Source organism: Lonchura striata, chromosome 10 (assembly GCF_050655825.1).
Source record: "Lonchura striata isolate lonStrDom1 chromosome 10, ASM5065582v1, whole genome shotgun sequence".
In the NCBI taxonomy this organism is placed as follows: domain Eukaryota; kingdom Metazoa; phylum Chordata; class Aves; order Passeriformes; family Estrildidae; genus Lonchura; species Lonchura striata.
The window spans coordinates 12,367,893-12,381,510 of record NC_140712.1 but is presented as its reverse complement, the minus strand read 5'-3'; the positions used below and the strand labels follow the sequence as shown (position 1 = coordinate 12,381,510).

Genomic DNA, 13,618 nt, shown 5'->3' with positions numbered 1-13,618 from the left:
GTCAATAAATTTGCTTTGAGTAACATAAATGCTATCTGGGATGGTTCTCACAACATAAGGGCTGATGAGGCATTCAATCCCAGGAGCTGCCATTATTACCGGGGGCATTGTACTTCAGATAGGATAACTAGGGCAGACTATTCTTCCCTCTTATGTTTTATTTATCTGTGAAGGCAAGGGTTCCATGGCAAAGGAAGTATATTGCTTATAGAGAGTGGAAGCTTAAACAGCAAAATGTGCTTAATGCACATCTCCCTATGTGCCTAAAGAGACCTCATTATTCTACATAGTTTGAACTGCAAGGAAAAGAATGCTCTCTGAAAAAACTGATAATTCAAGTTCTTGCTCTTTTGAAAAATAATCCTGCATCAATTCTTATCTGCTAAAAAGAATGGAAAGACTATTATATCCTGATCTCCTTTTTTTCAAAGAATATCTGTCAAAAAGCTCTAGAGAAAGAAGATAAGCTTCATTAAAGAAGCACGTATTTAAGAAAAGTTTTTTTAATTTTTCAGTAACAACAAAAGAATAGAAGACTTCAGAATATCTTTAGCTGGAAGGGACTCAGAAGCCCACCTCTTAAGTGAATGGCCCATAAAGGGATTGAACTCAATGTCAGTGATATTAGCACTCGAACCAACTGAGTTAGCCTCAGAGTCCTGCAGAAGGAATGCAGAAGCTGGAAGTATGGAGACGTGCTTGTTGAAGATCCTCTTCCCAAAAAGTATGTAACTTGCTGTGTGTTATCTAATAAACTTTTCAGAGGTAAGGTTTGGGGCAGGAATAATACCGATTCAGTAATTTATGTTTAGAGATTACTCTGCTGTGACTTGTTCTTTGAAATCAAGTTATTGGCTTGGTGTTTTATTTTAAGGCATGCTTCATTTTTATGTGTCTTTGGGACAGAAAAATATAACCAAGTGGATTAGTGTGACTAGGAGGAATTAGTTTGGATGTAGAGACATTAGAAAATATAGTCCACTCACAATGAAGTTCTTACCTTTCAATTTCATCTGTAACTGCTGAAGGTGTGTTAATTATCCTGTTGATTAAAGCTATTCTACTAAATAAGAAAAATACTGTTTCCAAGTCCCTTGTTCCATAATCATTATTCTCAGGTCCATCCTTTTTTCCAAATTGTCCTTCAGTTGCAGCAAGGTATTTGTTTGATAAATCAAGGACTCTTTTTGAAAACAAATTGAGAACTCCATGTTCTTCTAGCATGCCACAATCAGTGCATTTCCATCCTGGCAACATCAGTGAGAGGTGGCTTTCATCTGACACAAGGCCAAAAGAAACAGGACACTGAAGCCTCAAGATGTCCAGGTGTCTTGCAAAGAGATTGTCTATTTCTTTATCTACACCCCATGGTAGGAGACACGACAAAAGCAGTTTAGCTGTATCAGTTGCGATGTTCACATCGATGTTACCTGATGGCTCCATTCTGATCTTTCTTGAACTCTTCATTTTTTTCCATCTTTTTATGCCACCACTGTCTTCCATTGGCCTAGCTGCATTATTATCTCTGTGAACTTGATCTGAACAAAAGGTCTCTGCCTGCCCATCTACTTGAGGTATGAAGGCAGCAGTTTTATTTCTTTTTAATGTCAGTGCCCTTTTCTCAGTAGTACTTTTAGCTCTTTCTAGAGTGTATTGGTTGTGTAATGATTTTGATGACTTTAGTCCATTGAGCTGAGATGATAGAAGTTCCTCAAGTTTTTCCAGGTCAAACAAGACAATATGAAAGTTTGCATTGTTCCATTTTGTCTTAGCAGGTAAAATAGTAAAAGGCTGTTGGATGCAGCTGGTATCAGTCAACTGAAAGAAAAATATTAAATGTCCAAACAAAAAACCAACAGCTCTTTGTAATTTTCAAGATATCAACACAGAATTGCCTATGGAACAGAGAAAATCTATTAACTCCTTTAAGTTCAATTAAATTATATTTATTCAGTTTTGGTGAAGTAAAAAAGACTTGCTTCCACAGAGACATCCATGTGTAAATACTATAAACCAGGCTCCTTCAATTCCACAGCCATACTGTAGATTGCACGTATCTTTGCAAAAACTATAGGCTGGTATTTCTTCTGCTAAGTCTCATTTCAATTTAAGAGGATTTTTGGAAAATTTTATACCATAAAACATTTGTTTTTTCAAAACAAAGCCAGAGAAGCAAATGCTACAATAGCACAAGATTCTTGCAAACTCTGAGTATCTGTATGACTTTTTGTAATTTGCTATATGGGCTATATACATAAATATAGATATAGGGGATTTGCACGGGATAAAGACTATGCCTTTTCCTATTTCAAAACATGCAAAACTGTCTAAAAGTTACCTCCATCTGAAATAAGTCACAAAGCAAGAACAATAAGGAACCTAGGTAAATATATCTCCACACACACAATTAATTAATTACCTTAGCTAAAAATGATTAAGAGAAAAAGGTTACTACAATGTTTGTGAACATGTGACTTCACCTTGTGCCACCCTATTTCCTACTTGCATATTTTCTATAATTCTCCATACTTTTCCCCCAACTTTAAAGCCCATTCACAGTAACGGCCATTTATAAAGCACAATTTCAACTCTACACACTAACATAATAAATACACATGGCTAATTACTGTTGTTAGCAAATGAACAAAGAACATAGGTTTTGAAACCAGAATATTTGAGAAGAGCTACAGCTGCTCTCAACTTTAGAATCACATGTTAAAATACAGAAGTAACTTATTAATGAACTGTCAGGTGAACATAAGGAAATGCTCAAAATCATCTCCACAAAAAAAAAGCAACAACAAAAAAAACCCACTCAATTTTAGCCTTACAAGTCCATTATTTAAGTGATACATTGTCATTAAGAAGAGAATCTTGTATCTTTTCTTTACCAGTGCCTTTGGGTGGACACTATGCTGGGATGAACTCCAGTAGAAGGGATGTCTCCAGGCACTATGAAAATTAGCTGATGAGTTCACACAGTGACACAGCATCTTATATCATAATCCTGCTGCATCTACCAAAGAAGTATGTTTCACCTTCAGAGAAACACCAGAATTGAGGGAATATAAACTCCTTGTTGACACTTCTGCCCTTTTTTTTAAGCATTTATGACTGGTATGTTTTTATTGTCCTGCACAAGCAGGACAAAAAAAACATAGGTCCTCTCAGCACCATGCTCAGCCTATCTCACCTTCACAAGCAGAAAGAGACATCAAGAAGCAACTTTTCATCTCAGTAATACTTCTGCATACCATCACACCACCTTCCACATCACAAATGATAAAGAGTTTTCCAGATCACTCTGAGTTTTTATTTTCTTTTGACAATTTGAAGCATTATTCTAATGCAAAGAACTTTCTGTTGAAGATAATTAAATCTCAAAAAAACCCATCAAGTGTTAGTAAACAGAGCAGCAACCAGCTCTTACTGGAATGCAACATTTTTTACCTCATCTTTCTCATGACCACCTTACCTAACTCCTTTTATATTACAAACTATAATTTTATAGGATTAGCTATCTTTAAACTGCTAATATTTTAGCACAAATAACACAAGGAAAAAATTGACTGCATAAACTCTATGACATGTGACTACTTTGTTTCAGGAAGTAATATAATTTGGCTTTTTGTTATTTAGGGAATGATGCTCCCAAGCAGATGAGAATGTACTCTAAATTCATAATCTCATTTAAAGATCTCAATAGGGAGTCATAAGTAAGAGATTATAACTGCTTGTTCAGGTTTTTTTACCTCTTTCCTTTTTAAAAAAACAATACATTCTAGTTAAGTACAAGGATTAAAACAGTCTTTAATTATGTTGTTTTCTAATAGCTAGGAAGTACCTTATGGAATGCAAATACTTGAATCCACAGGCTAGCTTTGACATTAATTACAGCTACTATTACTTAGCCTATCATTTTCTCTTTCTATAGACTTATATTTGCTTGATTAACATTTAGAAACCTTTAGTGAAATCACCATCCAAACAAAGGAAAACACAGTGACAATGTCAATCCATTGAGATATTTGGTGATGCTACTACATACAAAGTCACAATAAACATTTATGTTTTATTGGAAATATGAAAGCTTATTGACATTGATCCTAAAACTGTCTGCCAAGTTATCTTAGCTCTCTGCCACAGGCATTTCATTCCAATGAAAGAAGGTGAGCATCCAAAGCTTTAGAAATAAAATGCTATTTAGGACATATGGGCAAGATATTGTCTGCAACAGAAGATTACAGAAAATTGAAATACACCCATAAAACTAACTACAAATCAGACAGTTGGGAACTGCATTTGTTGAATATTGAAAAACAGATTAACAGATTATTATATATTGTACCTTTCCTTTTCTAGTTTAAACATTTCTAGTTTTAAAGTTTGACACAGCCTACTGTTAGCTTTAAAGAAGTAAAAAGTCTGACTACAGACTCAAATTATATCCTGAGACATGTGAACCTCTTGTGCATCACTAACCCACAGCAGAAAAAGTTTTCTATATTGAGGAAAGAGCAAGATTCAAAGAGGCTTTGAAATGCCAAGCTATTCTCCATGCATGTCCTGTATCCCCTAGCATCCCTCCAGCTTGCCACTAGAGATGTTGGAGCCAGGATCAGACGAGCTAGAATAAACTATTTCAGGTGGAAGGGACCTACAGGATCCTTTAGTCCAACTAGACTCTCCAAATGCCCCTTGAAACACTCACTGGCATGGGGCATTATATGCATCTCTCAGAAGCCTGTTCCAGTTTTCTGGCATCCAATTCATCACTGCTCCACAAGTTACAACCCTGTTCCTCTACATCTTTTCCCCGTTACTCATCCTTAGCACCCAAGGAAACATTTTCCTGTGACTATGGGAAGGGGGCAGCAGGGGGCTGTGCTTACTGTGGCCTCCAACTGCATCCAATATGTGCCATTACCTTTAACAGATTTAAGACAGATATATCACATAAAAATTTCATGGGAAGTGCAATTCAAGTATTATTTTACCTAGCTGCCTTCTCATCTCTAAAGGCCTTTTTCCACTGGGATCCAGCTTGTTCTGGGAATGGTATTCCACTTAAAATGTATACTTCCATTAGCTGACAGGGATTCCCATACTTTTTCAGCTCCTCATATGTATGCACTTCCTCCACGTATCTGCTTTCTGTTTACCAGAAGTATTCTATTGTGGGTTTTGTACTAAAAACAGATTTGACAAGAATGATCTTGACATTCATTCCACATAAAGGAACTAAAGGAGCAAAAAAAATCACAAGGTAGAAATTTTAAAAGGCGAAATACCAGCAGCAGCATTCAAAATATACTTAGAGGCTGCTTTGATACCACTGAATAGATGTTGCTCAGTTCTCAGAGCACTAGAAGTATCTACTCTTATGCCAAGCAAGTTCTGAAGTATTAAAAGTGACTTTTCTTCCAGACTTATGGTCTTCTTTATTCATTGCTCTCTCACTTTATCCCAAACATAACAGGATAGATGTGGCAGAAAATTGGTCCCAAAGCTCCCAGTGCCTGCAGAACAAATCAAGATGTACAAAGCCTAAGTTGGAGCTATCCTGTTGATAGCTCATATGCTGATTCTAAATAAGTTTTTTAATTATGTAATATTTAAGGGGTTTAATTCTGTTCCTTTGAGCTTTCTCCTTTGAAAGAACATCTTTTGCTTCATTAACACTGAACAAGTTCAATCCCCTCCTTTGTCCATCGCTTTCCACCTGCAAAGGCTCAAGAAAATATTAGAAATTGAACAACTTTAATGGGAATTTGTAGGTAGATTAGGCAGGGGGAGACTGGAGAGATGTGCGGAGCTTACATGAAATAGTGCCAAAGAGACTGGAAGGCTGTTTTATTCATAGAAGGTGCACTGCTATTTCATTTTTCTTGGGGTCAGGGATTTCTATTTCTGATTTGCTTGAGAGTTTCTTCTAAAGATATTTTTTTTTATTTTGACAGCAATTAGGCCATTGGCTTTTAATACAGGTACAATACAACAGCCCACTGAAGGGCATGATAAAAGAGTAAGTCTTATCTGATAGACTTTTATAGAGTAATTGTTTCATTATTAAATAAACTTACTATTAATAAATTAATGCAAACTTAACTATTAAAATACCAGCACCCTACTGTTTGCTCAGTGAAGATATTCTGTGACTATCCAATTGTACAATATATTGTCAAACAAGAGTTTTTAAACAAAAACCCAATATAGAATCATCAAAACCACCATATCTTATAGCCTCTAGGAAGTTTTTTGACATTTTTGAAATATCACAATGATATTTGATAATATCAATATGCTTATTTCACTGAAATCTACAATTGGCTTTGTCATATGTCTTTACTGCAGTCTTTTTATTACATTAAAAAGAAAATAAAAACTGCAAAGACATAATATAATTGAATCAGTCTTCATTAACTCTGTAACAATCATTAACATTAACAGGAAACATTTTGCTTTTAAAAAACTAAATTGTGCAGAAACTGTTACAGAAATGAAAGAGGAGGATAGCAGATTTGTCAAACAGAATTTATTGATGGGTAAGAATTTTCTGTGTCTTGATCAGGCCAGTCACTGGATTGTCAACAAAAGTTCAGAAGTCACAACTTCTCAGAATCACATCTCATCACTGATCTGGCTCTGGGCTCACAAAAAATAAGTACATCACACATCTACTTGTAAAAGCTATTTAGGTACTCCTACCCTCCTGTTACATTTGCACTTTGTGGAGACTGAAGAACTGTTAACTGAAGCATGGTTACCACACCTAAGGGTCTCATACATTATACTGCCAATGATAGCTCTATTTTATTCTACATAATTTATTTTATCCTTGACAGTGGGAAGGAATATCTGTGTTATCTTTTGCTGGATTTGGGTTTGCATTTTTAATCTGTTTTTAACTACTGAATAGGTTAAAAATAATCTTTTCTTGCAAAAATATTTTTCTCTTCAACCTTTTTAATGAAATAGTAGCATAAGAAAAAGTACCTGTGTCCCCAAAACATAAATCTATCTCATGCATAGTTTTGAAAAATAGGAAACTTATAACTGTCTCTTGAATTGTCACAGAAAACAAATACATAAACAACACACAAAATGGCTGGCACAGTGTAAATTAAAGCATTAAATTTATTTCTAAATCCTCTGAGCCCTCAGTTGCTAGAGATGGTAGTCGATAAGAATAAAAAAAAAATTGCCTCCTTGAAATGTGCTTGGTGAACAGCAGCTTGATGATTGGCAGCACAAATAGAAGACAAACGAGAAAGCCTTCAATCTGCAGCTGATGCACAGGAAGAACATGGGGAGCTGAGTTTACAATAGAGAAAACATTACCAAGCTAATGGCACAGGCAATCGTTTGACCACCATGCATCTCTGATAGCAGCAGGGCATCCATTTTCAGTTAAGTGTTAGAGTACCTTTTTGCTTTCTCTGACCACTGCAGGGGTAAAACAACCCAGTGCGTGAAACCCACTGACTGGTAATAAATTACTATATTGGATACTTTTTGTTTTCTTTCAGCAGTGACTTTACTGTGTATTCTTGCTATCATTACCAATTAAAGTGGAGCTCACGTTAGCAAGCTGTATCTAACTGTATATCAGACCTACGCTCCAATTGCTTTGGCAAGAACCACGGGGTCAAGAGGCTCCTTTGACCTTTATCAGCTATGTCTCTCTGACCACTCACTATTTGAAGCAATCTCGACTGAACAGATGGACACTTCTGCAGACTCTATAAAGCTTAGAATATAAAGATAAATGAAATTGTGTTTGGGGCTTCAAACTGGTTTACGAGCATAAAATATAGTTAGCAAGTTCCACAAAAACCTCAGATTTCAAATAGCACATCTTAAACCTATGCCATGAATGGAACGCCTCTTTACCTACTGGGAAATTGCATCTTTTGGTGTGTCTTCTACATATAAAATCAAAAGCTTGATGTAACTTATGAGTCTTCTTAGCATTAAGTCACTTCCAAATTTAGGAAGCCTAATTTCCTTGATCACTAAAAGACAAGCAAGAAGAAAAGCTAGTATAACCTTCTCCCATGACAGCACAGCATACAGCACATGATCAAACATCATTCAGTGGAAGAGCACTAAGAGAGTGCACATCACTCATCTATTTTATGACTAGAATTTTGATGCACTTATTAAAAAAGCAACGGCTTTAAGAAATGCAAGATAGAGAAATCTGAAGTAGGGGTCCAAGTCTTCCCTAAAAGAAACTTCAAATTCTCAAGGTCATGCTTGAAGAACTGTTAACAGTTAGACAGAAATATGGTCTTTCAATCCTATTTAGGTATTTGTAACTTAAAAAATAATCTAAGCATTGAATGATGTCTTATTTCAGGTAAATCCCATCAGCAAACCTGCTTTCTTGAGTTCATAACCTTTTTGCAAATACACAGCTATCTTATTTTCTTGCCCCACTGAAAGGACAAGCAATCTAGGTTATGTGCAAAGATGCATTTATTCAAAAATAGTTACAAGCAGCAGGTATATAACTGAAATAGCACTTAAACATACACCATACACCATCTCTAAAATAACCTCCTGAGGAACAAAGGATGCAAATTACTGGCTACACTTCCATCTCCACATAAAAACCATATGCACTTCCTAATCCAGTATTAGCTCCTATCAACAGTCCACATAACACACCCCTGTCCAACCCTGCCCACCTCCTGAGCAGGAGCAGGTGAATTTAGGGAGCATGTGAAAACTTTCTGTCATTAAGAGTATCAATGGTTTCACAAGATGTACAAAGAAGCCAGCCTACCTGCCAGAAAGCAACTCTGGCCTCTTGCACAGGGTGAGCATCACAGTTACAGTGTCACTACCCCAAGGTCATTCACATTCCTTACCTTCAGACACCTGACCTAGTCATAGGATCCTTTGATAGGGGCATTCAGAACTTTTTTCTTATTCATTTACACTTTTTATAGCTCACTACTCATATATAAAGGACTATGTGTAAAAAGCCTGGAGTCAGTAGTAGTGCCCCAGTTTGCTTTCACGTGCAATTTATGCTTGACCTGAGGCTTCATCATTTGGACAATGCAGTCTTGAGCAAATGTGCCAATTCATGATGAATTTTCCCACATGAACTAGTATAAACAAGCTTTTTTGAACTTGCCTTGCATTACTTTTTTAATGCTATTTATTACAACTCTGGCCGTATTACTGATGATACCCAGATCCTCCTAAGAATCCACCTTCCATGAAGAAAAGGCTACAGTATTTTTTGGTTTTGCACCAGTGTTTATCTATCAACTTAATTGCAACATAAGCAGAGTCACCCTCTTTCCTCCCAACACTGTAATCTTGCTTTTTTCTTTTGTTAAGTCCCAGTGGAAGGCTTTACTACCCTCACAGCACTTTGAACAGTAACTGTAGCATCACTGCTGATGCATCTGTGGCACAATGTAAGTAATTAAGCCAAGGAGTCTTCAGACTCAAGGTGTGTGATGAATAGTCTAAGCAACTGAATAAACCCTCTTTTTATCATGTATGGAAGGCCACTGTCAGGCAGATTGTAGTCCAGATGGATCTACTGGGCACAAAAATTTCAATTGTTCAGGAAGAATTGCTAACACATCTATTCAATTGCTCAATGTGGAGGTCTGGTATGAAAATTTAATGTTTTGCACATTTTGTTTTCAAGTTAACACTCACTCTCTGTAACACTCATCTTGGAGTTTTCTATTGGATTTAATTAAAGTATACAGATAAAAGTGATTCTGGAGACAAATCCTTAAAAGATATCAAAGAATAACAGGCAAGTAAAATTAATATCCTGAATATCCTTCACAACTTTTCAACACTAATAAACAAGTCTATCCTTTATTTTCCAGAAAAATATTTGAAGAAATGTATGACTTCTTTACAGACAACTTTTGCTTTATTCTAGAATCCATATCTCTGGCTGTCTGGGCACACTATGAGACAATTCTAAACACAACACTTTTGACAAAATCTTATCTAATATTTTTTTCACAGAAAGAATATAAGAATGAACTGTAAATCCACTCATCTCTAACATCCATTTATGACATGGACAGTCTCAGCCATGAAAAATTTAGATAGAAAGAAGAAATAAGATGGTGTTTAAAACTAAGTATTATTTATAGACTCAATACTCAAATACTCTGCCTACATCTTAATATATTAATTATTTTGAATGCAAAAGTAAATTTCCTAATCATATCTTTAGAAATATTTACAGCTCAGTGCTGTGTGGAAGTGGAAAATTTCCATCCTCACTCAGCACTTTAGAAAAAAAGATGGAACATCTCCAAAGTTTTCTTGATCATCAACTGGATAAAAAATGCTACAGCAATCCAAAGCCACAGACTGCTGGCTCAGGATTTAGGAATTATCATATTGAACAATTCACTGGATGAATGAACATCCTAATATCTGTGAGATATAATGCTGAACATAGAGATACTGCCAACAGGCCTTTGCAGGAGCTTGAGAATATTGCTTTGTCCTAAGAAGGACTGATGTATGTAAAAATTAAGTTATGTCCGAGTGCTGACTCCAACTGAAACAACATATTTTCCCTGGGCTGTTCTGAGTGCATTTTCCAGCTTGAATTAGAAGAGTCCCACCCAGAAAATTTACCTACATTAAAGTTCTAGATCAATTCATAAGGAAGTGACTTTTTACTAAAGAAAAATAATAAAAAGCCAAAAAGTCCTATGTATACTAGAAAGTGCCATTCTTGAGATTTTAAGAATAGGCAAGCTGGACTTTCTTCAGAGCCTATAGCATTCTGAGATGTATTAGGATCCAGCTAAGTTTCTGTACCCATAGATTTCATACTGTTGTTTCCTTCCAAGATGTTCAGTCTTACTGCAGAGGCTTCCAAAAGGACAGGTTTTAGAAACAAACATTCTCAGGCATCAGCTTGCATGATTCATCTTTTCCCATAAGTATTGCAAGAACCAAACTTCACTACTGGAACAAATTAAAGTTTGAGTATTAATATACAGAAAGATATATCAAGAGAATGGACATATAACCACTGCTGTTGCTTTGTTTGAAATCAAACCATAGGTTGGTCAAGGATTTTTTCCTGCTATATAATTGAGACAAGAGTTTCAATTTGCTATCAGAAGGAAGATAGCAGATAACAAGTCTTTATTTTGCAGTGTAAGGTTTGTTTGCTGCAATTTCTATTTCTAAGTTTCATGTAAGATGATGATGTGCTTCTGAAAAAGGCACTTTTTTAAAATAGGTGTGTGAGGTGGTAACCTAAGAAAAAGTCTCACACTGAAGTCAGTGTGAATTCATGTTAATATTTTTCTTCACTAAAATAATACTAATTAAACTATGAGGCCAGGGAATTAATGTTTAGAATAGAAAAGGTGATTATCAGAACTGTAAAGATTCCACCATATCACTATAATGAATAGTGAAGAATTTAAAGAATACTATTGAACAACATGAAAATATAAAGGTTAAAACAAAGATCACATGATTTATTTTAGAATTAGGCAGAGCATTTGGAAGGAAAAATCAATTAGGCTGATCTACAGCACAAGTCTTTTAGACTACAAAAGTAGTAAAGCTAAAATCCAAAATAGGAAAACTCAAACTGTGCTCAGCTCCACAACCAGACATAAAAGAAAAAGTCCTAAGTGGCAAATATATCATGAACACCACTTCCATAAGAGAGAAACTGTATGTTTTTAATTATAAATCCCTAACCAAAATGCAAAGTTTGCTAAAAATTCCAAGAGAGAAGGGAATTGCAGCATGGCAGAGGTAAGGGAAAAGACAAAGACAACAAAAGCTCGGTTAGCTTCAATAAATCATCCTTCAACATGAAATACTTCACAAGGACTGTTGATATTGACCTTAGATTTATTTCTAGGAGGACACTATAGCAGCCTCTTTAGCTTTATCACACAGTCCAATTAGCTGTCTAGGAAGGGAAATAAGTTTTAAGTCAGTCACCTTCGGTATAGTCAGATAGTAGAAAAGAATCAGTGTCAGAAGCACTGAAGTAAGTAGTTAACACTTATTATCAGATTTCTGACACCCTGTGTTAATTACAATCCACATGTGTAAGACTAAAATGTGCTACAATATCACAATGGCAACTTTTTTGTTTCATTTTGCTTTGAGGCAATCAATGGAGAAAACACAAATCATCAAATTCTTGACTTGGTGTGCCAATTCAAAAAGTACATAACTTCCATGAAAGATGGCATGTGGTCAAAGCTATCAATATCCCTCAGCATCATGGTTCTTTTTAACTGCTCCCAATTTAATCTCGTAACTCCCAAGTTATTACTTCACTGTAGTTATGTTGCTACCTTGGTCCCTTGATAAAATACTTAATTGCAAAATTTCATAGGAAATGAAGTACTAAAATGTTTTGCAACTGAATTATAGAGAAAAAAAACCCTGTATATATTGTGTCCTTTTTTCTTCACTCATTTTCCTATTATGCTTACTTAATAAACTACTAAATATAGCTACTAAACACTAGTTCCAGAAAAAAATAACCCAAAACGTTGCAGCAGTAAAGCGATGTTACTAACTTTGAGAAATACACTATTAGTTTCTATTTTGCTTTGTCCTTAATAATCCACTTCACATAAATCACCAAGATCTGTAACTCCCCATAATAATGCTCTAAATATTATAAAAGTAAAGAAATTAAAGGAATCCATGTCTGTGACACCATTGTTTATGGTACCACTCCTGATTTCCTATTTGCTAAGTATTATTTTGTGTTTGTATCTTATTTCCATTTTTCTATCAATTTTTCCATCAGTAAGATTTAACTAGCAGCGATTTTTCCAGCCTTCCAATAACTATTTTATTTTCAAATTGCTTCCCTTGCTGTACTAAAACAAATAGCTACTATTATCCAACAGTCTTCATTTGCCTCTTATTTATTCTGTGCAACAACAAAGTAGTTATTTCTTTTATTATTTATAACTTCTGGACATTCTTGCCATTATATATTTTTGTTCAGAGCAGAATATGTATATTATTATGCAAGCAAATATCAAGTTCTAAAGGACTCCTATTACAACATATATCAAGAAATTGCTGAGTTAATACATCAAAAAATACCCATACAAATCCAAATATAAAATAATGCTTCTCTCTCCATCTTTGCCTTGTCTTATATACACAGTAAAAAAAAAAAATCTTTTTCTGATCTAGATTTCCAGTAGTATAATTTAAGAGTTCAAGCTTCAGCAACCATTGCACAGATTTTATAATCTTCTTTTCCCTCCAATGTTTTTACCCAGACCATTCTGATTACTAAAATCACTAGAAACATTACTGCATGACAAACACAGGCTTATATCTAAAATATTGAAGCTGAAAAGGTAGGAAACTTTTCTACATGAAGGGTTTTTGGAACATCAGGAAAACAATTCCCAGACACATCCAGCTTTTTATGTGCATCAATGAAATCTTCATATGATGCACTGGAGCATTTCAATTTTTTTTTTTAAATCAGTTTTTCACAGAGCTCCAATTTTCAAACAGAAGTATGACTTAGAGCTATAATGAGAGTTCCATATGAACACCATGAGCACAGTCTAGTGTGTATTCTATTGTAATTAAGAGCAGT

At 35.1% G+C, this 13,618-nt stretch overlaps 1 protein-coding gene across 5 annotated transcripts in view; it reads right to left on the bottom strand.

Annotated features, from left to right (window-relative positions):
- WDR72 (WD repeat domain 72) overlaps positions 1-13,618 on the bottom strand; it is a 209,292-nt gene that overhangs the window by 156,386 nt on the left and 39,288 nt on the right. For all 5 annotated transcript variants that reach the window (XR_014957601.1, XM_085588730.1, XM_085588728.1 and 2 more), the window contains one exon: positions 1,001-1,818. Coding sequence is in view for 4 of the 5 variants with exons in the window: in XM_085588730.1 (XP_085444856.1) it covers positions 1,001-1,818 (818 nt within the window). In the remaining variant the exon portion in view is untranslated. The remainder of the gene's footprint in view (positions 1-1,000; positions 1,819-13,618) is intronic.